At 44.5% G+C, this 27,921-nt stretch overlaps 1 protein-coding gene across 1 annotated transcript in view; it reads left to right on the top strand.

Annotated features, from left to right (window-relative positions):
* The window catches only part of TSG101 (tumor susceptibility 101), a 225,373-nt gene that overhangs the window by 156,208 nt on the left and 41,244 nt on the right, over positions 1-27,921 (top strand). The window contains exon 8 of the mRNA XM_085648060.1: positions 266-468. Within this exon, the coding sequence (XP_085504186.1) occupies positions 266-468 (203 nt within the window). The remainder of the gene's footprint in view (positions 1-265; positions 469-27,921) is intronic.

Here is a 27,921-nt window from a genome sequence, read left to right as displayed (position 1 = left end):
TAAAGGAAGATAGTGTGCAAGCAGACCAGAATATGTTACTGTCCCAGATAAGTATTTTCTAATGTTTTCTTCGATTTGGTCTGTGAAATAGAATTTAGCCCAAGCACGCAATCCGGAAGTCCCTCACAGGGTGAATGTTCTGGAATAAATAGCCTGATTGACAGGACAGTGATTAATGGTTGTCTATGTTTTCAGAGGAAGAATTTGCAATAAGTGTTCAAATGAGTAGTTGACAACAAGTGGCAAAGTGTGTGTTTTTTTACAGGTCCAAGCCGTGATGGCACCATCAGCGAAGATACCATTCGTGCTTCACTCATTTCAGCAGTCAGTGATAAACTGAGGTGGAGGATGAAGGAAGAAATGGATCGTGCACAAGCAGAGCTGAATGCATTGAAGCGAACAGAAGAGGATCTGAAGAAAGGTCATCAAAAGCTGGAAGACATGGTGACCCGTCTGGACCAAGAAGTGGTACGTGCATCCTGGAAAGTCTAGTCAGACTTAAAGGGTTATCTGTTGCCATAAACTCTGAAAGTAAGAATGTCTTAAAATGATATTGTTCTCATTGTAAATTTATATTGACCTACATAACTGATAGTGTTGCACCTATACAGCACTGTCTATGCTTCTCACTAGGCCCCAACGTATCCTAAAGCACCACCCATCGCCATAGCATAAACTGGTTGGACTTTCTGAACATCAGCATCCCCCATTTTCTTGGAAATTACTCTTCTTATGATGCTTCTTTGTAGCATAATACGGAACTTAAGCTTAGCGGGTCCAAGTATAAATAAGTACATGAAATGTACATTAACAAGATGAGGAGTCTCGTTTTGGAGGCAGATGATTAAAACCCAGATTATTTGCAGCACAAGTTATATGTAACATACACTATAGTGTGTAAGTGTAACATTCACAGACTTGTTGGAATGCAGTATTTATGTTCAGTTGTTGGACAGCAAAGTTTCACACATCTACTATTTTTTCGATAACTATTTCAGTTGATATTGTCTCAGAACAACGCTACTGTTACTTAGTCATTTTCAGAACGTGCCAATCAGCACTTGAACACTTGGTTGTTTTGGAGATACCTGTTAATAGGCAGGCTGGAATATCTATTAATGAGGAGCAATCTTTTAAAATCCCATACAGAGGTATTTGTGGCAACGATGGTCTTCTACATCCAGTATTTCTGGTCTTAGTAAATTTGTAGAAAAATAGTCTGGGTGCATCAGTTTGTAGACCACCCGGTTTCATTCCAGTACATCTAGTGCATGCTTCACCTCAAAGTTTCTTTTTTTCCTCTAACCTAACCTTACCACAACGGCCATATTATCTGTTAGTAACTTGGGTCCAATTGTAATTAGTCAACGTCTGTAAAGACCTATTTTGTGCACATTTTGCTTTTCTGTGCTTGCCTCAGTATGACAACTTAGAAAATTTCCCTTAATGTGCCATTTCCATAGTCTTTTTCAGTCACTTATCATTTGTAGGTCTTTGTATCTGCCATTGTCCCAGTCTTTATGGTATTGTTTTGTTGAGTTAATAGTTCCCTAGGATGAAGTCGGCATCTTGCTTCTTTAGCTAATGATGCAGTTTAATCAAGGGCAGCATTGGTGATTGGTTGGCACATAGTTTATTTTAAGAAACATTGTGACTGGCTGTGTCAGTGCAAGGCTGTGATAAAGAGATGGTGGAAGCCATGGTGTAGTACCCCAACCACCTTTGGTCATTTTCACAGCTTTTCCTTTTGTGACTGTCTGTAGCCACTGAATAAAATGTTGATATTTTGAGGTAACATTTGTGTATTTTCAGCAAGAGAAGAGTTAATGTTTCCTGGCAAACGCTGTGTATTTGCTAAAGTAGTGTATGTGGTCGATTTTCAGCAAGCATAAACCAATTGCTGCTAGCTGATCAATCTAAAAGGTTTTGAGCCTACATGAGATGAGAGCAATACATGCAAGCCAATTCAGAAGAGATTATAAAGAAAGTCTCAAAGGAGAAGCAGGAGGAAATAGTCAGTTCTACCTGCGTCACACTAGTTGGGTGCCATCAATGTTCACAGATGATTCTAAAATAAGAAAAAGGCGAATAGAAATCAATTTAATTCGGTGGACGATCTCACTAAACGTATGGATCACTGGCATGGCCTTTTACAAGTTGGGATTGGGGAATGTGACGACTCGCTATATTTAGCTCGGAGATCATTTATTGCGGCCATCTTACAGATGCAGTGTTTTAAAGCTTGGTTTAATCTATACATTACCCACCCCAGCTAAGATTGTTAAGTGGGGGGGGATCTGCCGGTTTACACTGCCCTCGATGTGGCTGCTTTGCAGCCGACCTTGTTCACATGCTTGCAAACTCCGCCAAGCTCGATACTCTTAAAAGAGACATTGGTAGGATGCTGGAAGAGCAGTTGGTATTTCAGGTAGCTCTATCTCCCCAGCTGATGGTCTTAGGGGTGAGTGATATGGAAGTGCCATTGCATACCCAGGTATTTTTATTTATTGCCATGACTGTACTAAGACTCTGTTTGGCCTCATATTGGCTGAACCCTGAGCCACCAACTGGGCGTCAATGGTTGGATAGATTTTTGGTGGTGCATGGATGGGAAATCTGAACAGAGAGGATGCAGAGCTTGGAAAAGAGGCATGGAAATCTGGGCTCCGTTGAGCAGGTGGATAAATGAGATCAAAGAGTAGAGATCTAATGAGTGGGTGAAGCTGCTATGGAAAATGTAAAGACGGAGGATGCTTTGAATTTGAGAATTCAATATGCACTAGACTCAACGGAGTCATGTATTGGCTTATATACATGTTTATTGCCTTCTTTGTGCTATGATAAATTTGGTTGTGATTTGAATCATGGGTGGGCTGGAAGGTTTCTTTTTTTTCTTGTCTATTCTTACTGTACTGCGACGTCCACTTAAGAAAATGTACAAAAAAGAGTATTTTTTTAAAAAAAACAATTTGATTCGGTCTCTCTACCTTTCAGCTGTAGTCCAGTCAAACTACGAAAAATAACCCTCAAACCTGGGAAAAATTGCAACAGAAGTGTTTTACGTGGTTTATACTCAGAAATATTTACCATTTGACAAAGCCCCGAAAATCACATTTAAAAATGGTAGCCATGCCAGAATGGATTGTTTTTCATTTTATCCATAAAAATAAAAAAGATGTAAAAAATGACTTTACATGCAGTATACTTCAGAATAGCAATAATACATGTGATAAGCTTTTTAAGAAAACCTAAACGATTACATATGAAGAACCAATTGCATCAGATAACCCAAAAACATGATAACCCAAAATGCAATAACATAACAAAAAACAAGTCTTATCATCTGCATCACTGCTGCTGTCTTCATATTTAGTAGTGTTAGAAATGGGGGTCTCTAGTTGGCAGTTGCTTGCACACTGTCCAAGTTGGGACCCTTCCTTCTAGTCAAGATAACGAAGTTACACACCTAGATAACCCCCTGCTCACCCCCTTGGTAGCTTTGGACGAGCAGAAAGGCTTATCTCAGAGGCAATGTGTGAAGTATTTGCACAAAACAAACACAGTGAGAACACTACAAATGGACACCACACCAGTTTAGAAAAATAAAGTATCTTCATCTAAACCAAACAAGACTGAAATGACAAAAATCGAACATATACAGTTCAAAATATGACTTTTAAAATGTTTCAAGGAATTCAGTCCATAGAAATCTATGGATGCGTGATTTCTACTCAAGGTACCTCAAATGCGTCAGAATCCACAAGACAAAACAGCCGCAGAGGAGAGAAGCATCGGAAAACACAGCAATGCATCAGTTCCTGAGGAGGCGATGCAACAGTTCTGCTGCACGCAGGAGAAGTGATGTTTCGAATCTGTACTGTAGGGAGAAGTGATGCATCGATTCCAACATGGTTCTGGTCTGCGGGTGCTGCGTCGGAGATGCATGGTGCACAGGTGCGCAGGAGGTCAATGTAGCAGCGGTAAATAGGTGCTGCATCAATTTCACAAGCCGCGGTCCCATGGTGCATAGTTTCTTTTAGCCGCACAGCAGGGCCTGCTGTCGGAGTCGGGCAGTGGTCTCAGACTTCGAAGACCGGTGCTTAGGACTTGGCGCATGGCGATTCTTTAAACCGTTGGCAGGCGCTATGTTGAGTTCTTTGGCTGCACGTGGCTGTGTGTCGGAAATTTCTCCCACGCGGTGGTGCTTCGTCAGAAAATTCAACCGCGAGAATGGCCAAGTGTTGATTTTGCAGATGTCTTCAGTTTCTTGTAGTTCTTTACAGCACCAACAAACTCCTAGGGCCCAGATCTGGATTTTACTCATCAAGGCAGGTTTGAACTACCAGCAGTGGAGTTGAAGGAAGCTGCAGATTAAGTCTTAGTGTCCCTGAGACTTCTTAATAGCAGCTATTCGAGCACTTCTCTTTCCAATAGATGCTGTACTTGCCTCTCAATTCTTAACTTCAATATATTTATCAGTAAACTTCTTCCATATGAACTCTGCTTCCAGAACTTGAAACAATATCACTTCCACGGTTTCAACTGGTCGTGTTGATGCCCTCAGCCAACATCGCAATCTTTTGTCCATCATGAAGTCTCCTTTTACAAATAGGACATTGCTGTTCAAGGGTAGACATATCTTGTGAGGAAAGGAAAAATAAGTTGGCAATTAAAGGTGTAGCTACGGGCAGTGGTCTCAGACTTCGAAGACCAGTGTGCAGGACTTGGCGCATGGCGATTCTTTAAACTGTTGGCAGGCGCTATGTGGATTTCTTTGGCTGCACGTGGCTGTGTGTCGGAAATTTCTCCCACGCGGTGGTGCTGCGTTCGAAAATTCAACCGAGGAGAATGGGGAAGTGTTGATTTTGTAGATTTCTTCAGTTTCTTGTAGTTCTTTACAGCACCAACAACCTCCTAGGGCCCATATCTAGATTTGGCACATCAAGGCAGGTTTGAACTACCAGCAGTGGTGTTCAAGGAAGCTGCAGATTAAGTCTTTGTGTCCCTGAGACTTCTTAATAGTAGCTATTCGAGCACTTCTCTTTGCAATAGATGCTGTACTTGCCTCTCAATTCTTAACATCACTTCCATGGTTTCAACTGGCCTTGTTGATGCCCTCAGCTCCTTTTTCAGCCAACATCGCAATCTTTTGTCCATCATCCAGTCTCCCTTTACAAATAGGACATTACTGTTCAAGGGTAGACATATCTTGTGAGGAAAGGAAAAATAAGTTAACAGTCAAAGGTGTAGCTATTATTTAAGTATATCAGTATATATTTAAAAAGTCACATTTGTGTCACTAACACTAGTTAAAACATCCTAATATGCCTTATTATATATTTACATGCTGCCATTTTGAAATGTGATTTTCGGGGCTTTCCAATAACCCGGTTTTGGATAAGTCAAACTGTACCTATTCCTGAGTAGAAACCCACTTACGAAGCTTCTGTTGCAATTTTGTCCACGTCTTACACCAGTTTGACAGGACTAACGGTGATTCTGGATGTCATAATAATGTTGTTCTAGATTGTTTTCGCTTCCTGCACAATTCTCTGGTAGAGATGTTTGAAATCTTAAAAAATTGGGACCTTGACAAGGGTCAAATGTGATCTTTCTGTAACAAATTTTATAGGGCAATGGAACATCCACTGCCATCCATCCACAAGCAAAATTAGTCCGAACATTCTAGGGAACTAGTACTGAACAAGGATCGGGTCCTCATTTTGTTTCTTCTGCTTTTTTCAGTTGAACTTTGCACTTGTCTCTTCCGCCAAGTGGACCTGTAAGAAAATGCATAGCAACTATCTCTTAGCTGCATTGCAGGCTGTGGTGTAGACCAAACACTGAAACCATATTCCGGAATGAAAAGAATTCACACTGCAAGTTAGGGCCTACATACACCTTCAACAAGTGCAAGAGGAGGAAGTGGAGTGTGGGTGTGTTTTGGGGATTCAGAGTAGAGCAGAGTGGATGTCTGGTAAGGTTATTATGAGATGGGATATTTCAGTGTACATAGAGAGCACAGGGGATATGTGTTCCCTGGGCAGCGGCAGAACACAACCTAGGTCAGGTAACACCAAAGCAGATGCCCAAAATGGAACCAGAAAGGTCAGACAGAAGGCCTTGTGAAACTTTTAATGCTTTACACTAAAAATAACCTTGACTGTTATCTCATTGCTGTGGTTTGTAACCTGCATTAGGCATGTGCCACTATCAACACTACCCAATAGGGAAACAACAAATCAGAAAAAGATGGTGTGGCCACTAACTGTAAGAAAAGAGACTGCTTTTCGAAAAAGGAGGACCTAAAATGAGGATGGGGAATGAAGAAAAGGGGAGAGTTGAGGTTTTCCCTCCTTGGACTATGCATCAACATCACACAAGGTAGATGTCCCTGCCATTAGACAATAGAAGAGTCCGCCCCTGATCAGCTGAAAGGCCCTAACAGAGAAGGGAAGAACATTGGTGAGCTGATGGACTTGGAGATAAAGGGTGCTTAGGGCATGTTCTCTAGGGCCCCTTGTGTGACTCTGTGATCAATTTGCTCTGAATGGATCTGCAAGGGTAAGCAAATATAGATGTTTTTATAGGATGATATATATATATATGTTCGAGGCATATGAGCTGCAGATTACACATTTGTGCATAGGTCGCCATCTGGTGTTGGGCCCGGATGTTTGCAGTTGTTTTTCCTCTTGGAAAGTCTTTGGAAGGCACAAAGAACCATGGCACACTCGTCAACGGCGATTCCAGATGACATCTTCGGAGAAGGCGTTGACGCTCCAGAAGAACACCACACCGACGAGGGCCTCGTCAGCGCCTCCGAAGCCGACGATTCAGATGTGGAGGACATCACTCCGGCACAGTGGGTCGTGAGTACTGAACTACCCCCCACGCCCCCCGCCCACACCCTCGTCAGCACCGAAAAAGGCTTCGGTCACGCCTTCGGGCCTAGGTAAGACCAAAGACATTGCTTCCCGCACCGCACCTTCGGGACCGGTAAAGAAGCCGATCAAGCCTTCCGGCGGCTCGGGCTCGAGCCAGCCCACCGTCGGTGCCGAGAAACACTCCTCCGCACCGACGCCGAAAAAGAAAATGGCCTCCTCCTCGGCACCGAGCTCCATACCAAAACACTCGGCGCCGAAAACCAGCTCCACTCCCTCAGTACCGACACTATTCCCGGAACCGAGCAAAAAACACAAGGCCACCGACACCGATATTTCGAAGCCGAAAACCATCTCTGCACCGAATGAACAGACAGCCCTTCCCAGGCCGCATAGTTCAAAACAGCGGACTAGCACAGACTCTAAGACCAAGAAACCACCGGCCCCGATGCCTTCGGCGCCGACGGACAAACCACCCTCCGAAGAACTCTTTACACCTGATCCATTGCAAAAGACATTGATCAAGGACCCCAAAACCGGACATTTAATGCTCAGCATCAAAAAGAGACAGCTGGAAAAACCTGCCCCAGCTCCACCTCCAAAGAGGAAGGACTCTTCTACCTCCCCTTTCAGAATGCCTTCACCACCTCCTACACCTCCTCTACTTTCTCCACCTCCTCCTTCTCCGCCCCCGCCTCATCATTCCCCAACACCCTCTCCGGATGATGATAATGATAATGTCTATGATGACATAGGGGACGTGCCCCATGACCTACCTACAAGGGACCCCACTCCCACAGGCTCCCCAGACCCATGGGACGACTATAACATCCCGGACATTCCTAACGTCTCACAAGATGATCTCTACCCTTCGAGACCATCCCCACCAGAAGACTCATTAGAGTTCAACCACTTACTACAGAGGGCTGCACACTATCACGGGGTGGATCTCCATACTGACCCCGTGGAGGAGGACTTCCTTCTCAATACGTTTGACACTAACCATAGGGCCACCTCCATACTGCCCATGCTCAAAGGAGTTATTAAACACGCGCCAGAAATCTTTAAAGACCTAGTAAGAGCCAGGGTCATTAACCCGCAAATTGACAAAAAATATAAATCCGCCCCAACAGATCCCTCCTACATCAGAGGGCCGGCACCACTAGATTCACTGGTAGTGTCTACAGCACGTAAGAGGGCCAACTCCCAAGCGTCAGGTGAAGCACCACCACCTGACAAAGAGTCAAAACTATTGGATGCATCCGGCAAGCACACTGCATCACAAGCTGCCAACATATGGCGTATCGCTAATACACAAGTACTACTAGCAAGATACAACCGGGCCCATTATGACGAACTAGAAGCCATAATGCAACACCTCCCTGACAAATATAAGAATAGGGAAAACGAGTTAATTCAAGAGGGCAAAACTATCACCAATACCTCCATTCGTTGTGCCCTAGATGCAGCTGACACCGCCTCTAGAGCCATTAATACCAGCATCCTCCTCCGTCGCCACGCCTGGCTAAGGATCTCAGGTTTTAAACCAGAAGTACAAGCTTCCATCCTCAACCACCCCTTTGACCAGGAACATCTGTTCGGCCCAAAAGTGGATGAGGCCCTAGAAAAGATGAAAAAAGACACCGATACGGCGAAGTCCATGGGAGCCTTACAATCACACACTCCCAGGCGCTCCTTTCGCCACTGTTCCTTTCGGAGCACATCCAGAGGCTACTCCTCTGACACTGCTTCCACTTCATATAAGGCCCCTACCCAATCCACCTTTACCAGGGGTTACCAAAGAGGCAGATACAGAGGCAACAATAATAAAGGCAGAGGCAAGACAAACACCGCCCGCTCTGCCTCCGTACCTACCCAATGACTCCCCTCCACTCCCCCCAGATCATCCCACTCCGGTCGGGGGCAGATTCCAAAATTTCTTTTCTGTCTGGACTACCATCATCTCAGACAAATGGGTATCACAAATAATTTGGTCAGGCTACTGCCTAGAACTAATATCTACTCCCCCAAACATTCCGCCCAGACAACGCCCAGTGTCACAGGAACATCTGACACTACTAAAGCAGGAGGTAATCTCCCTCCTACAAAAAGGGGCGATAGAACAGGTTCCTACCAACCAACAAAATATGGGGGTCTACTCCCTATATTTTCTCATACCAAAAAGGGACGAGACTCTACGGCCCATCCTAGCCCTCAGGCCCCTAAACAGATACATACATTCAGACCATTTTCACATGGTAACACTTCAGCAGGTACTCCCACTGCTTTCCCACAACGATTTCCTGACCACTTTAGACCTAAAAGACGCCTATTTCCACATTCCTGTGCATAACGCTCACAGGAAGTTCCTCAGCTTTGTAGTGGACGGCCAACACTACCAATTCAAAGTACTCCCATTTGGAGTCACAACAGCACCACGAGTATTCACCAAGTGCCTAGCAGTAGTGGCTGCACACCTGCGGAGACAACACATCCATGTCTTTCCATACCTAGACGACTGACTGATAAAAGCCAGCTCATACAACCAGTGTGCAACACATGCACGCCACTATCCAGCTACTTCACGAACAGGGCTTCACAGTAAACCACACAAAGTCCCATCTGCAACCGTCCCACGTAAAACAATACCTCTGTGCCACCATAGAGACCTCAAGAGCGCTAGTCTACCCCAGTCCGGCCAGGATTACAAGCATTCAGGCTCTACGCGCAAAATTTACGACACAACACTCCCAACACAACGCTTGAGTGTTTATGCAACTAATCTGGATGATAGCCTCTTGCATATTCACAGTACCTTACGCAAGACTGTAGATGCGTCCTCCCCAAGAGTGCTTAGCGCGCCAATGGAACCAGGCCCAGGGTCAATTAACAGATCTGGTGTTGGTAGACGGTCTTACCCATCGCTCTCTGCAGTGGTGGACCACCAAAAACCTTTCCAAAGGTCGACCGTTCCTGGACCCGGTTCCTCAGATAGTACTGACAACAGACGCATCGCTCTCCGGCTGGGGAGCTTACCTATTACATCACACCATGCAGGGCAGGTGGACACCTCAACCATCTGGAGTTACTAGCCATCTTCTTAGCCATAAAATCTTTTCAAACACAGATTTCAGGCAAGGCAGTCCTAGTCTACACAGACAACATGACAGCCATGTACTATATACAAAAACAAGGCAGCACACACTCTCCACAGCTCTCTCAGCTAGCACAGAGCATATGGAGATGGGCCATACCCCAGAAAATCTTTCTCCTAGCCCAACATGTCCCAGGAGTCCAGAACACTGTGGCAGATCTGCTCTGCAGACAGACACAACAACTCCACAAGTGGGAACTCGACCCACGAGTTCTTCAACCATACTTTCAATTGTGGGCGCATCCACAGATGGACCTCTTCGCCTCCCACGAAAACACCAAATGCCCAAGCTTCGCCGCCAGATACCCACACCCATTGTCCAAAGGCAATGCGATATGGATGAACTGGTCAGGCAAATTTGCATACGCTTTTCCGCCTCTCCCACTCATTCCATTAGTGGCGAGCAAACTACAACAACACTCCCTCACACTAATCCTAGTAGCTCCAACTTGGGCCAGACAACCGTGGTACACCACACTGATGGAACTCTCTGTAGTACAGCACCACAAGTTACACCTCTCTCCACTCCTCTTAACCCAGAACCATGGAGAGATCAGGCACCCAGACCCAGCTCAGCTCAACCTTGCAATCTGGCTCCTGAAATCCTAGAATTAGGTTACCTTAATCTTCCCCCTGACTGCATGAATGTCATCAAAGAAGCTAGACGACCCACCACTAGAGCGTGCTACGCCGCCAAGTGGAAACGTTTTGTTGTCTATTGTCACAACAATACCATCAATCCCCTAGATGTGCCCATTCAGCACATCATAGGCTATTTACTGCACCTACAAAGATGCAATCTAGCCTATACCTCCATTAGACTGCACCTTGCAGCCATAGCAGCTTATCTACAAAACAGGCAACATCTATCACTCTTTAGAGTACCTGCCATTAAAGCTTTCATGGAAGGCCTTAAAAGAATAATTCCCCCCAGAGTGCCACCCTCACCTGTGTGGAACCTAAATATCGTTCTCACCAGACTAATGGGGCCTCCCTTCGAACCACTACACAAATGTGAACTTCAATTCCTAACATGGAAAACCGCTTTTCTTGTAGCCATCACTTCCCTCAGAAGGGTCAGTGAGATACAAGCACTTACCATTCAAGAACCTTTTCTCCAAATGCACCATAACAAGGTTGTTCTCCGTACCAACCCAAAATTCCTCCCTAAAGTCATTTCTCCCTTTCACCTAAACCAATCGGTGGAACTACCAGTATTCTTCTCGCAACCACAGACCATTGCAGAAAGAGCTCTTCACACATTAGATGTCAAACGAGCCTTACTCTACTATATAGAGAGAACACAACCCTTCCGTAAGACCAAACAACTGTTTATCTCTTTCTCACCACCACACAAATGCAACCCCATCTCCAAGTCGGGGATAGCTAGGTGGATTGTCAAATGCATTCAGATTTGCTACCACAAAGCAAAACGAACGCTATCCGTTCCCCCTAAAGCCCACTCTACATGTAAAATAGGGGCTTCAATGGCATTTTTAGGGAACATCCCATTAGATGATATCTGCAGAGCAGCTACATGGTCAACACCGCACACTTTCACCAAACACTATTGTGTAGATGTGCAAACTAAGCAACAGGCTAGTGTGGGCCAGGCTGTACTCAAAACATTATTTCAAACCACTGCAACAGATACGAGTGGTCGCCGCTAACGGTAGGTACTGCTATATAATCTATGCACAAGTGTGTAATCTGCAGCTCATATGCCTCGAACGGAATATGCTACTTGCCAGTATGCATCTGTTCTTGGCATGTAGAGCTGCAGATCTACACACGCCCACCCGCCTCCCCGGCTACCTTTATCTGTTCCAGTTTATCTTATTTAGATACAACACACATGGGCATCTTCACTGTTATTACTACGCTCCATCTTTCCCTGCTGGCGAAAAACAATCTGAGGATGGAGCCGAAGCCCATGCGCAATACGATCCAAAGGAGGAGTCACCGACCTCGTGACTTCCAAAGACTTTCCAAGAGGAAAAACAACTTCAAACATCCGGGCCCAACACCAGATGGCAATCTATGCACAAGTGTGTAGATCTGCAGCTCTACATGCCAAGAACAGATGCATACTGGTAAGTAGCATATTATATATATATATATATATATATATATATATATATATATATATATATATATATATATATATATATATATATATATATATATATATATATATATATTATATATTCACTGAAAAAAACCATAGGTTTCACAAATGTTATAGTTAGCTGGACATTTTACTGATAAAAAACCAATGAAATTCCCCCGTTATAGTTACTGTAGGCAACTATAACTCACGCGACCGTAATCCTCTGCTGATGCTAATACTGTATTTAGACACTTATTTGCCCATGTCTTCTTCCATTAAATTTTAGCTATACATATATTACAAATATTTTTTTTTTCATAAAGACACATATATCATCAGCAGAGGATTACGGTCGCGTGAGTTATAGTTGCCTACAGTAACTATAACGGGGGAATTTCATTGGTTTTTTATCAGTAAAATGTCCAGCTAACTATAACATGTGTGAAACCTATGGTTTTTTCAGTGAATTTGCAAGGTTTTTTAAATGCTAATTCCTAACTATAACCTGTGTGAAACCTATGGTTTTTTCAGTGAATTTGTACGGTTTTTTAAATGCTGAGTTACTTTACGCCATTTGTGGCGTGCGCGCCCACTTAACGCAGTTCGTTCCGTGCGCGCACGGTGCGCTTCGCGCACCGTGCGCGCACAGTGAGCACGCGGTGCGCTCCGCGCACCGCGTGTCCACGTTACGCTAGATGGGCCATGAACGCACGATGCGCTTCGCGCACCGTGCGCACATGGAGGTCCTATGATGAGCATCGTTGTGACAGGTAAAATATATGTTTTGTTTATCTCTGATGAACCATGCACACAAAGGTGCCCTTCGGGCACCTTTTGCACACGGGGTGGGGAGAATGTAGATATATATTTTTTTTTTTTATTATTATTTCTTACCGTACGCGTACGGTAAGCGTAATCGGCGAAATTTTCGAAAAAATTAAAATTGCCTTTTTTCACTTGGGGGATCGTTGGGGACTCCCTCGACATGGCTAGGTGCTTGGGAGCTGTGTAAACAGCCCCTTTACATGATTTGCACTTTGTTTTTCAACCCCCTGTCAGAGTGCGAGAGAGAAAATGGCGGCCGCCGCTTCCTGGTTTCGACCGATTCGAATGTTTACTAAGATCTAAGGGCCAATCAGAATCGCGCTCGCGCACGCCACCGTACGCGTACGGTAAGCGCACCGTAAGCTGGCTCAGATATATATATTGATTTAAAGGCTATTTTCTCAGAATCTACTGAACAGATTTACACCAAACCTACAAAAGGCACTTCCTTGACCTGAGGACTACCTCTCTGCCAAATTTCAAGTAATTCTGTTCAGCCGTTCGGGCTGTAGCTGTGTCTAAAGGTCCTATGGAAAAATGCATGGGAAAAACGCGTTTTGGGACCCCCCTTTTATCTCAGCCCCCGCTTGACGAATCCCCCCGAGACTTTCAGGGTAGGAGCGGAGCGTAGCGCCCCACCTATTTTGAAAAATTCGCGAGGATTCGTCAACCGGCGCCAAAGTTATTCAAAATAGAATGTTGCGGATTTCCTATGGAAACGTGGTCCTAACTATAACTACCTACTGGCGACCGCCAGTAGGTAATATATATATATATATATATATCACCAACAGTCCTGTGCTACTATATCCTTCAGTAGACAAATCTGGTACAGACCACAAACGTGCAAGGTATTCCTCTTAGTGCTTTATTTCTCCATAGTCAACATGACGCGTATGTTGCTTCTGAGGTACTGACCTTTGGGAGTGTTTTGACCTAGATGCCCTTCCCTCCTTTACCCTTCTCAGCCTCTTTTGTAGACGGATAACCTCTTCCTCCACCACAATTAAAGAGATAGACCTGGACCATTTACTGCGTTCAATAAACCACCCTTGCCCCGCACTCTTTAGTCCCTGCTCTTTCTCACTCTCCATTCCTCAGTTGCTACCCCTTACTTCTTTACACCTCGACTGTCCCATTTATGTTACCATATCCCTTACATTCAGTCTAGTCCTCAAGAATGACATGCTCAGTCACCTGCTCAACTCCTATCACATTAGTAACATGAATCCATTTTCCATATGAACCAAATGGATTACAGTGAGAGAACCATTACCTGTATGTGCATAAGGCTAACACTGTTTGTAGGCAAGTAGGCTCTGCTTCTTATAGTTACCCCCACTTTTTTGCTGATGCTTCACTGTTTTTCGACTTTAGTCTGGCTGGGATCCTGCTAACCAGGACCCCAGCCTAGCTGCTTACTCTCTAAATTTATTGCATGTACTTTAGGTACACCACAGATTGGATTCTGGGGTACCCTTATAAGTCCCTAGTATGTGGTATCCTATATACCCAGGTCATAGGTACCTCAGAGGGCTCTCGGGCTGCAGCCTGTATTATGCCACCCCTGGGAGACCATGCAAAATGACACCACAGGTCTGCTACAGCAGCCTGTGTAAGGTGGTGCATGAACCCCTTACTTAGATATAGGTTCACTATGTCTATCCATATCACTGCACATATAAACCTATCAGTCACCCCTATCAAGGCTGCTGGGTTTTATGTGAGAGGGTGCCCATGCATGAGCAGAGCCCCTCTGCAACCTTCGTAACCTCTATTCCGGGGTGGTTTGTGATGCAGCCAAACTGTATACTCTTAAGTACATTGTAATCTCGCTGCAACTGCCAACTATGGAATAGCTGCATGGAAACATGCCGTGTTTGGTGTCAAACACCTTGTAATCATACCTCCCCGCCAGTAACTGGCGGGGTAGGTATGATTCCACCCTACTAGAGGGAGAAATATGACTTAACCGGTACCAGCTTCACAGAACCCTGGCATCTCAAAATGGATGCTGTCAGCCACAGACACGAGTCTGCCCGCCTGCTGCTGGACGAAACTCCGGCAGAGGAGGCTGCACAATAGGTTTCCTGTCACAAGGAGGTGTGACCACGTCCCAGACAGGCTTTAGTGTATTGGGGCTGGGTGGGTGCACTCCAAGAGTGCTTTGATGTCAGCACTGGGGGCACATTTGGTGTCCCTGTGCATAGTCCAGCTCAAACCGGTTGCAGGGGCTATTAGCCCCTGCTCTGGCACGAAACTGGACAAAGGTCATGGGTGTAGCCACCCCTCTGTCCTGACTGTCCCATATGTAGGTCCCCAGAGTTTGTCCCACCCCTTCCATCCCTTCCTTGGATATAAAGTAGGAACCCCTGGCTACAGGACTTTAGATTTACCTGGACGAAACTCTGCTACAGAATCCCAGAACTTCTACTATTTATATGACGTTGGACGAGTGAAGAATCTCCCTTGGAGTAAAGGAGTTACTCCCCTGCAAGGCAGGCACCAAAGACGCATCTGTCCGGTTTGCAACTACGCAGCTCCTTAAGGACTCCGAAGACTTTGCTACACAGGAGGTGGGTTTCCAAGCTATCAGCAAACCTGACATCCAAAGCCCTTGTGGGGACCGTTACACCCCAAACACCTGGACACCGTGCACATTTGCAGCAGCATATGGTTTTTGTTGATCCCTGAGGCTGTGCTTTGGGCTACTTCAGACCCCGAGCAGTGATTCCATCGAAGATTACTGACCTACACTCCTCGGGTGTCCCGTGGGCTGGTATTTAGTGATTCTTCTCGAGGTCCCTTCGCGATCCCTTGTCCGTCAACTTGTGGGTCCCTGAGAAGGATACTTAACTTTCAACTGGCTTACCTGGTTGCTTCAGACGTGCCCTGACTCTCCATCGCTTGGGGAGTCCACAGGACCTTGCTGGTCCACACTGAAGCTGTTTCACTCTCACCGCGTGGGTTGCCCTTGCCAAGGCTTGTTGGTCTCCAATCCGGACACCGACCCCCCAGCACTCGACATCCTTCGTGGGACAGCTCACCTGCGGACTGTGGCCGTCGTGTCCTGGTCCCCGTGGCAGTGGAGTCAAGCTTCACCTCTTCGCACCTGAAACGCCCGACTTTGGTGGGCATTGGTCTACCATGCCCCTGGTCACCCTGAAGTGACCCAGACTCTGTCTCCTCTGCTTTCAGGTTCTTCATATCTCCGATCCAGGCTTGGATCACACCGGACACTCTCCATTGAAAACGCTGAAGATTCCAGACACCATTTGAAACCTATGCACCCGGCTTCCCTGGGTTGGGTATTACGAGTACTCCGGTGCTCACATGGGTGCTGGCCTTAGAACCTTCTAAGTGTCCAAGGGTTTGCTCCAAGTCCTCTCCTAGGTGTCCTTAATCTTTAAATTTCCAACCGTGACTTTCCCATAGGATTGTACGGAGCTCGCGGCTGTATTCTGTGTTCTCACACTGCACGTGGCCCCCGTGGGTCTCCTGTGTAGTGACACATTGGGTGGTTCCTTGGGGTCCCAGTGATTCTATGTACTCTAGGCACTGTGTCTAGTCAAGTCGTGGTTCTTATACCACTTTCTTAATATATGGTTTGGTCTCCCCCTGGGGCCCATTGTATATTGTGCTATTTACTGTTGTTCTAGTGCTTTAATATTGTATTTTCTGTGCTCTAATCTAATAAAGAGATTAGTAGAGAGTGTTTAGAAATAAATACATATATTTTATATATACCTTGTGTGGTTCTCTTTTCATTTGGTCATTCAAGAGGTTATAATCTGGAAAACCAAGCTGCTTTACATTTCTTCAAGACTTAGCCTAAAGGCTGCTCTACATAGCTACCACTAGGATAGCTTTCAATAAAGGTTGTCTTTAACCTAATCATCAATAAGGGTTGTTTGGACTGGTACAGGGTGCCCACTTTAATTAGTGGACAGCAAAAACCAGGCCAGCTTCTCACACTGTTTAAGGTAGAATAGAGTCAATCAGATTAGATCAATTTGCCTCTTGTTTTTGTTCTAATAATTTAATTTACGTAACTGTTATAGAAAAATTAAATTTAATACATTCTGAAAATTGCTCGGGAGAGGGCGTATTTTTGAAGTACTCTTAAAGAGTACTTAACAGATCCAATGGCATAGAAAGTGATTTGAAGATGGGATTTTAGTATTATGCTTACCTTTAACCAGATAACTTGGGAAAGTTTTACTTAAAGAAAAAAAAAATGTATCATCCTGTCTTCCCATGAACAATGCGAACTGGAATTAGAAGCGGCATGAGTTTACCTAAGGAAATAAGTATGAGCAGGGACTTTGATTCTTGATGTTGAACGGTAAACTTGCTATAAATACAGTTCAGTGCCATAAGTCTAATTGAGCAAGGAGTGCAATTGCTTTGTAAATGAAATCTTGAAATGCTAGTGGCCTTACTGCTCCAGAAACGTTTGCAAGATGCCCCCCTTACCTCATAATTCTCTTAGACTGTTGCTTCTCCCTCATTACCATGATTGTATTCACTACCCCTCCTCCCTCTCTTTCTTCCCGACTGTGTAGTTTCCGTCTGTCTTCCCTTCTTTTTCTCTCTGTTCTTTTTCCTTTCTTCCCTTCCTCTATTTATTTTCTTCCTTTTATAGCTTATTCTCTCATCCATCTCTCCCTTTTTTTTTCTACCTCTCTTAAATCTGATATATAAGTATTGTTTGCTATTGGTGCATGTATTACAATCAACATTTGTATCCCTATATGGGTATAGGCTCGACTTGCATGTCACTGTATTTCCTGTTATTTCTCAATTCATAATTTTATCAATAAAATAATTGGTACACAAAATAAATACCTTTAACATACATGCCTCCCAAAAAAAAGAAATGTGCACAGTAAATTTGCTTAATATAATACAGTTCAATGGCATAAGTCTAATTGAGCAAAGAGTGCAATTGCTCTCAAAACGAAATCTCAAAAAAAGCTAGTGACCTATCTGCTCCAGGAACTTGAAGCAATCAGGCAGGAGCAATGCAGGTCATGGTGGTTATGCATGGGTTTCCATCAATAACTTCTCACAGCGTGAGCATCCATATTTGGTAGCATTGGTTTATCATGATGATGTTAGAAATTGGTCCCAGCACATCCTCTTGTGTGTGGAGTGTGATCCAAAGATAAAAAGGAGCTTTAAAGTAACCTTGAAACTTCAAGGTTACTTTTTCAGGAAGTAAGTTTTTAATTTGGGAAGTGCAAAGCCTTACCAACATAATACACAAAATTGTTAGGTCTCAAAACAAGGCGTCATTTAAACTGTGCTCAACCCCTAGTCACTATGGCGCAAACTGCAGGTAATTCTTCTGAGAAATGTGTTTGTTCGAACAGAATTTTTTTTTTGAAGTCAAGAAACAAGACAATTATGGTTTCCAAACTAATTTAAAAAAGACAAAACAATTTGGAAAAAAGACACCAAATTAAAACAAGCATTGGCATATCCAATAGGTCTCGCCTTTGGGACCTTATAAGTGTTTAGCCATGCAACAGTTGCATAACTAAATACTTATAAGGTCCCAAAAGCGAGACCTATTGGCTATGCCAAGCGGCCGTGCGGCCGCGAAAGTGATCGCGATCAAACATCAAAGCGGCCGTGAAAGTGAAAGTACTCGCGTCAAGCGCGGCGCGCGCACATGCACTGTAGGTCTAGGCTGGCCTGGTAGCACTTTTTGGAGCCCTCTTAAAAAGTCTCGCCAGACCAGCGCATGCGCTGGGTCAGGCGAGACCTAAAAAGGAGGGTCTACCTGGTGTGCCCCTCCAGATCACTGAGCCTTTCCTTATTCCCATACCAGTCACAAGAAATACTCAGCTAACACGAACGATAGTCAGGTGTGCTGAGGTGCAATTCAAACAAAACCGCAGTATCTTAACATGGGGAACATGAGACATGGGTGCAAACTCTTCAGAGCCATTCAGGCAATTTTTTTTGCCCCAATATTCTCAATGTCATCCCATTCTTTTCTTTCTGGAATCTATCTGATCCACACACAGAGGTACTGTGTCTTCAGTAATCAAACATTTCTCAGCGTTCTACTGAGCCATCCAATGAACCCATTCGTATTCAGATTGATTGGCTATATATTAATTTAAGATATGCTTCAGTTCTATAGTTGTCATGCTAACTTGTCAGCAATGTTGCATAGGTGAATTCATTTGTTATATAATTCTACTGAAATATGGACTACCACATAAACAATCTTTAAAACTCGGAGAGCTGAGAAAAATATCATTACTGGATATACCATAACTCAAGGAGTTTATCAGGTATACTTCAGAAAGAACAGTAGGGGTTAACATTGATTTACACATTTAAGAAACATGTAGTAATTAAGTCCTGAAGAACCCCTTTTTCGTGAAATATGTTTGCTATACAACTCTTACAAGAGCACTGTTTAGTGGCACCATTTAATTTACGGAGAACTTACAGAATGAGATAACAGCGTTAAGTGTACTTTCCTACTAAAGAGCTAAGATTAGTAATAAGTCTGTGAAATTCAGCATTAATTATCCTAGAACTATCTGTTTTATTAGTTAAGAGATCATCTGTCTATTTCTGCCGTTTCTGACATAAGGCCTACATTACAAATGCCAGAGACCTACATATCAATGATGTCTCCACGTCTACATGCTAGATGCCAGAAACACAGTGATGATGTCTCCACTAATAAACTTAAGCAGTCCCCTGACAAAGATATATAATGGTCCCGAAATGCATTGGGCTAGTGCAAAGATGAGTTGCTATACTATATACTCACGTCCATCTTGGAAATACTATTAAAATTTCCTTTGAATATTCAGAGCACTTCAAAACGATTAACAATGTTTCAATATGATTGCCAGTATTTTAAGATCAGTGGATGTGCACTGGTGACAAGCCAAGAAAGTTCTTGGGTTACGTTCCTATTTCTACAGACCCATTAAGCTAGAAATGGACTCAATAAGTCACAAATGCATGTGCTATGTCAATAATGGGAACTATATGCCAGAAATCACCATCAATACATAAAGAATCCCCGCAATATGCACAGGGTTGGGCAACAATATACTGAGGCCACCAATTTGCCACACTGTGTCAGTATGCCCGTGATGTTTCATGGTTAGGCACCACTTAGCCAGGCCAACCACTGTTAAAGGAATATCCTCATGTATGCCATAAATTGCACCATGTGTCAAGGAGGTGCACCGTTAGTCAGTAACACCCTCAGTTATGCAAATAATATCTACAATATGTGAAGGATGAGCATCAGTAGCTCAGGGAGAGTAGTTTATGCCTCTGGCAAAATCATGTCAGATCAGGGAATAGCAGTGACAGGCTCCAGCTATCTTGACTGACACTCTTGCCACCTTTTGTGCAATTAAATTTGCAACCTCCTACCCCAATTTCTATTTTAGATGCATACTGCAAGTGGAAGGGCAATGTCTGAGTCAAATCTCCATTCACGTGTAGTGCACATGTGTAAGAGTTATGCAAGTAGCCTGAGTTTAGGTCCTCTACCTAGCTAATGCCAGAATATGAGTGGCAGCTGTAAAGAGGTGGAGATCAATCCGCAAGGCCATAGTACACCAGCCACCATTGGAATTGACTTATTTATAAGGTGAAGCACTACAATGCAACATCCTCTTCCTCCTGCATCACACTGCCAGTGGTGTGAGTAAAACAGAATAAACTTGAACATCAATCTTCATGTTTTACATTTTCTTGTTAAACTATTATGTAATCTCTTGTAGGTTTTATTTTACACACTCTTCCAATGAAGGGATATTATAGTATTTGATGTGCACCTATGTATCTTACAGTGAATCCAGCAACACTGTATTCAAAACTGTGTTATTTACTGCATTGATCAATAAAGATGGTTTTTAAAGTGGTCGATGGGCTGCACTGATCTGCTATCTCCCATGGGTCTCCAGGGAACCGAAAGAGGTGGTAGACGATTGTGCAGTCAAGAGGTGAGTGGGATTTTAGGTGTCTTTCTTGTCCTGACAATCACTATCTCATTTGCCAGGAAGGTCCAACGCAGACAGGCAATAAATATCACGAGAGCTGAAAGGGACTTACTAATTTATTGCTAGCAAGGTGCTTGGTCTAGAGTCTCTAATTGAGACTGGAGATTATGGCCCTCAAGTTGGGAGAGGATAGAGGCCAGGAAGAATGTTAGCTATTTTTTTTTTTTTACAGAAATAAATTAAGAAAAGGAGGAAGAGCTCGTCTGAGGGAGACGAGTGGAGGAAATGGTGTGTTTTTCCATGTAAGGGAGGCGAGTGTGGGTAAGAAAGGGTATTTGGTTTCCCATGACTCTTGTCCTCATGCACAGTCAGCCGATCCATGGGGATACCTAAGTGAGTAGAAACCTAGAGCATTGCTACTGTTGCTTATGTTGTCACTTGCCTACTCATCTATAATTCTATAACTATTACTTTCTCATAGAATATCAATTAATACTCTGAAGCTACTATGAAAATTAAGAGGCCAGAGTAATATCACTTCTATTTGGCTAGGCTTTGTGGTATCTGTGCCACACATGGACAATGTAACAATGAAACCCCAAAATGTAACAATGAAACCCCAAAAGGTACAGTGCCTGATGGTGTGTAGTCCAGGCGCTTGTTGGCTATTCAGGAGGGCAGTCAGCATTGGTTGCATCTTCGCAGGCCAACCCTGGATCGCCTTTAAGTTAACCCATTACTTGTCTTGGCTACATATGCAAAATTAAACCTGCAGCAAAGTTCTCTCCAACACCAACTAGTGTGCCCTTGTTTTTTTTTCTTATGGTCTTCGCTCCATGGGTATATGCATTTCAACCAGTGAAGTATATGTGTGGTGGGCTATGGGATAGCGGCACGATATCACTTCTATTTCGCTAAGGGCTGAGTGGTATCACATGGACCAGAACAATTTCACAATCCAACTGAGATGTAAAGAAGGACCAATGAAAATGTAAAAAACACGTATGAATAAGTATCAATTTATCACACCTTTGTTCCTGCGAGAGAGAACCAAAGTGGAAGATAAAAAAGAATGTGAATAAATTAATTCCGTAGTTCACAAAAAAAGGTCGAAATTAAATAAACCCTGTGAGGTTTCATGCCATCCATTTTCATTCAGGCACATCTCGATATTGCGCCAGATGGTACAGTCGCATTTCGGCTAACTTTAGCATTCTGTCGGAGCAATGTTGTTCTTTCCGGAGTCCCTTATCTCCCCAACATGAAATTCCAAGTAATCACACATTCAGATTTATGAGCAGGCCGGACTGCTGCTGTTAAAGATTGACAACATTATACGCAGCATGCCACAATGACCAAAGAAACAGTACTCCAAGGAAATCCCTCCATTTAAAGCACCCCGCCCACTAAATAAACAGCAATTTCTCTCTCCAGAAGCCAACACTCCATATGAGAAGCAGAGGTGCATGAGGTGTTCCTCGCACTTCAGCAGAGATTGTTTTACACGCTTCAATCAAACGTGGGTAATAGCAAGGCAGAGGCACACGAAGACATTGACTAATTCAACTATAAAGCAGCCCGAGCTAATGGACTACTGTGGCATAAACAGTTTCCATCAAATAGCTAGGTAGGTTATCTTTTATACAGCGCCACCCTCATCATGCCAGCAAGTCACAAGGAAAGGAAGTGGCAGCGAGGAGAACATTCTCACAACAAACACATAGCCATTATGAGCACAGCTAATCAAGTCAGCTTATCTCTGGAGCGTGATTAGAACCCCACTGCACCAATTACCAGCACTCTGCTCGGACGCAGGCAGTTTGAAAAAGAAAGAGACCTCATGCCGTCTCGGAGATGAGCAGTACTTTGCATGAACTGTTTGGAACGTTTTACTGGCGCTTTAAGGAACGAGGGGGGTGGCACACAGAGGGCGAGTGGCAGTGCGGGAGGGGTGGGACGGACACAGACATGCATCGAGCACTGCTGCAATCATGAAGCATTTAAGTAAACACAAACAAGCATTGGCCGTGAAAGTGACACGACCGCGCGAATAAACAAGCCGAGGTGACAAGAAGGGCTGGGCGAGAAGGGAGGGGGGAATGCCAGCATCAGAGGAGCCTGATTAAAGCTGACGAAAAGGGAGGGGGAGGAGGGAGTGTGAGCAGCAGCTGTGCACGTGCACGCCATCGTGCACTCAAGCTTTAGGCCTGCCAAATCATGTGGGTAGCACTTTTGAAAACCCACTTACAAAATGTCTCAAAGAGACAGCTTGCGCTGTCTCAGCGAGAACTAAAAAGGGGAACAGGAGATAAGAATTTGTAAGGCAAAAGTCACGCAGAATATGTAAAGCACCAATGTAAAGTCTCACTTTGTGGTTGATTGGGACCTAGACGTGATTCATGCAAACTGTGATGAACTGGAGGTCGGATAGACAAGGCAGATCTCTCAATATCCTCCTGAGGGGCAAGACTGAAAGCCATCCACAAGGCCAGATATCGTAACTGCAAAGTCCCACTGGACCTGATTTTAGCCTGAAAAAAAAGCTCTGAACCTGCTTTTTGTGCCTGCCAGAAACCGGTCCTAGGAAGCTTGTTTCCGGTCCAGGGAAGGCATGGCTTGGCAGTTCGGGCTGGACTGTTCCCATGAGGCACAGGGTCAGACTGATTTGCATATGGCCATGTCTGAACTGGGGTGGCAGAGTGGGCTAAAGAACGGTGATGGATCAAACCCAGATCTGTTGACTGGGTGTGAGTGTTTGATTGGTTCTGATGCTCCGTCCATCACCACCCCCTTTTGTACCGCTTTGTTCGCCATAAGTTGGCAGGGTATGCTCAGACGTGAGTCCCTTGCTCACTTTGCCACTGGATTCAAGCAAGCCTGGCTGAAGACGGCTGAAATGCCAGAAACCGGTCCTAGGAAGCTTGTTTCCGGTCCAGGGAAGGCATGGCTTGGCAGTTCGGGCTGGACTGTTCCCATGAGGCACAGGGTCAGACTGATTTGCATATGGCCATGTCTGAACTGGGGTGGCAGAGTGGGCTAAAGAACGGTGATGGATCAAACCCAGATCTGTTGACTGGGTGTGAGTGTTTGATTGGTTCTGATGCTCCGTCCATCACCACCCCCTTTTGTACCGCTTTGTTCGCCATAAGTTGACAGGGTATGCTCAGACGTGAGTCCCTTGCTCACTTTGCCACTCGATTCAAGCAAGCCTGGCTGAAGACGGCTGAAATGCCAGAAACCGGTCCTAGGAAGCTTGTTTCCGGTCCAGGGAAGGCATGGCTTGGCAGTTCGGGCTGGACTGTTCCCATGAGGCAAAGGGTCAGACTGATTTGCATATGGCCATGTCTGAACTGGGGTGGCAGAGTGGGCTAAAGAACGGTGATGGATCAAACCCAGATCTGTTGACTGGGTGTGAGTGTTTGATTGGTTCTGATGCTCCGTCCATCACCACCCCCTTTTGTACCGCTTTGCTTGTCAACTATGCCAGGTGGCTCTGCAGTGGAACCTGAAGTCTCAGTTGGGCCCAGCACCAAGGCAAGCTGTCAAATGCCATCCAGGTTTCAGAAATAACAGCATGTGATCTGCAGTGGTGGCTGCTCAACCGTGCTTGACCCAGTGGCAGACTTCTCGTCCTTCCACACCCAGCACTGATAGTGTTGGCTGGTTTGTCACTGTTGGGTTGGTTAGATCATCTGAGGGAGGTTGAGATAAGGGGGCTTTGTGTTCTGGTGAAAACCTGGCTCCACATAAATCTATTAAAGTTTGCAGACCATTCGTCTGGAGCTGAAGACCACCCTGCATCAAGAGGAGGTTGTCGCAGGTTGTCGCGGACAACACCACCAGTAAGCGGCACTGCAACAAGCAAGGCAGATTGGGGTTTTAATACTTTGGTTGAAAACTTCTTCAGCTTTTGTTTAAGTACCAGCGAAAACTCTTACTAAGAGATGTATTCCACTGGAGTTGAACATGGGACTCGTGTACACTTAACTCCTTATGCCTCTCCTGCTTTGAGTTCTGTAGGATATCAGGCGTGACCGGGCCCTAGTCATCCAAGTGGCTCTGTATTGGGCCAGGAGAGTGTGGTACACAGAACATCTGTGGATGACCATTGGTCCCTGATGAGTTTGCCACTACAGGAGGATCTTCTGTCACTGCAAAAGGGTAGGTTTCTGCTCCTGAAGCTGTGAAATCTAAATCTCATGTGTGGAGATTAATGGCGACAGTTGACAGTGTGTGTTCTACCACCTGAGGTTGTGGATGTCATCCTTGCTAGCAAGCATCAGTCTATGAATTCTATTTACACCGAGTGCTGGGAGAAATGTGTGGCCTGGTGGGGACTACACAAATAAGACCCTTTTCAAGGCAAACTGTTGGATTTTATTTTTGTGTTTCTTTTATCTTTGGCTCAGTAAGACATTGTAGTGGTTACTAGTAAAGGTCATATGTTGGCCCTTTCAGCCTTGTGCATTTGCCCCATCACCCATCCTTGTTTAAATCGCCTGTTCTGATGCGGGTTATGTTTAACCCACATGGTCCCTCCCAAACCATCTGTGATGCCACAGTGGGACGTTAATTTAGTCTGGACATTTCCCATTTGTAATCCCTTCGAGCCAATGCAAAGCTGCTCATTCCGTCTTCTGTCTTGTTCATTGCAGGCATTTCAGTATGTCGCATAAGTGAACTCCAGGCTTTAGCCATACACCCTCCCTAGGCCAACTTTGTTCCATACAAACTGATGCTGAGGACTTGGGCAGCCTTCTTGTAGAAAGTCAGGACTTCTTTCCACGTTGGGCAATCCTGCAGTCTCTCAATGTTCTTTGCTCTGCATCACCCCTCGAAAGAGGAGAGGCTCCATCGATTGGACCACAAATGCTGAGTTAGTCCTCTGCATTAGGATCTGCTTTGCATTTGCCTAAAAATACAGTCTCTGGCAGATCTGACAGTCAATTCCACCAGATCTAAGGATGCCACCACTGCATTGGCACGCAGAGTGTCTGTCCTGACATGAATCATGCTGCAACATGGACGTCAGTGCACACGTTCACGAAGCACTACTGCCTTAACAACTAGATCCAACAGGAAAGGCATTTAACCCACTCAATCCTGCAAGATGTTCTGGTCTGACAACTCTGCACAGACCCTCTAATTTCAAAGAGGTATTGCTTTTGGTATCTATATCTATTCTGAAGGTGAGGAACCTATAGTTAGAATTATCTATCAGAAGAACAAGTTACTTACCTTCAAGAATACTGTTTCTGGTGGATACTCTAACTGCAGATCCCTCACTGCCCTCTGGCCTCCCTGTTCTGTTGAGTGGTCTATATTTATCAGGAAAAAATGTGCCAAATCAGAGATCTGCAATACTGGTACTTACATTTGTTTTGTGGTCGGCGCAGAAAGAAACCAGCAAGAAACAGATGGTGTGTAATTGTGAAATGAAGCCTATGCCAAGCCATATTGTACAACCTAGCGGCACACAGGAGCAATGCTGTAAGTTTCCAGATCCAGTCTGGCGCCTGGGAAATTTTCCAAAGGGGAGTAATCTGCACTTAGTGGAGCAGAACAAACGATGGATTTAGGCCCAGATCTCTGTACTGGGGTGAATGTATGACATTGTTCTGCATTTTGTCCATCCGTTGTTCTTTTTTCATTTGTCACCCGAGTGGGACGGGTATGCCCAGACTTGGGTCCCGTGCTCTCCATGCCACTGGAGTCAAGCTATCCTGGCTGATGAGGGCTGAAAGCCCGAAACCGGTCCTGGGATGCTTGTTTCCAGTCCAGGAAGGATCTGGCCTGGCAGTTCGGGCTGGACTGTTCCCATTGGGCGCAGGGTCAAGACTGCTTTGCATATGGCTGCGTCCAAACTGGATTGACATGGTGAGCAAAAAAACTATGTATTTAGGCCCGGATCTCTGTCCTGGGGTGAATGCATGACATTGTTCTGCATTCTGTCCATCAATTGTTCTTTTTGCTTAGGTAGAGTCTCCACCAGTTGAGTATCTCCAAAGGTGTACGGGAAAACACAGATAGTTGGATTCCATCATTGAGAGCATTTTTCTACATTCACGCAGAGTCAAATAACAATGGAACTTTATTTTGTATTTTCATCCTATTTTGCATAATGTGAGTTTATTTCTGGAGATCCCGGCACAATGGTTGCAAATATTCTTGTTAAATTTCTTTCCTCGGTATTCTTCTGCATCTCTGAGGGTTATCTGACTAATCAAGTGTTGCAGGTATACTATATATGAGTTCCTTTGTGAAGCCAAACATCTTCAAATAGCATAATTTCTTGAGACACAGTTACTTATTATCTGGTGACATGGCCCAATAGGGCAACTGGAGGTAACGCATCTTGTTCAGCTCATGCAAGTTCTGGCGAACAAGACACAAACATCTTAATTTTCCCCACAACAAAGAAATATCTCAGACATCTGCATTACTCTTCATATCTAATAAAAGTGCCACCCCCAAGTGCTGATTTTTGCTACTGCAGCCCATGTATCCATCACAGGTCTGATTTGAACTGAAACATAAGCCACGAGGAGTATACACCTTGTAGGAAGCCAAACCAAGTCCCACAAATGACCTGTCTAGTAGTCCATAATCCATATGTGACCAAAGTTTGACTGTTCAAACTGTATCCTTAGGTATGCCAGTTGATAGTATCTTTTTATATGCCACAATCAAAGTCCTACTACATCCCTGTCAACCTGCATGACTTTCCTTGATAGCTGTGATGTTGTCCCTCCCCTAACAAATCTATTTTTAGTTTTCTGGATGGATTCCATTTCCATATTTTAGAATTATTATTGGTACGAACTGAAAATAAAACAGTAACTTCCGAAGAAGAAATTCTGCCAAGCCACAAGATAAACTGGAATCACCAGCTATCCAAGTCTCTTTTAATGTCTGCTATAACTGCAATGTAGGATGGATGAAATACATTTTCCGTTG

Source organism: Triturus cristatus, chromosome 3_2 (assembly GCF_964204655.1).
Source record: "Triturus cristatus chromosome 3_2, aTriCri1.1, whole genome shotgun sequence".
Lineage (NCBI taxonomy): Eukaryota > Metazoa > Chordata > Amphibia > Caudata > Salamandridae > Triturus > Triturus cristatus.
This window is presented reverse-complemented; position numbering and strand designations above follow the sequence as displayed.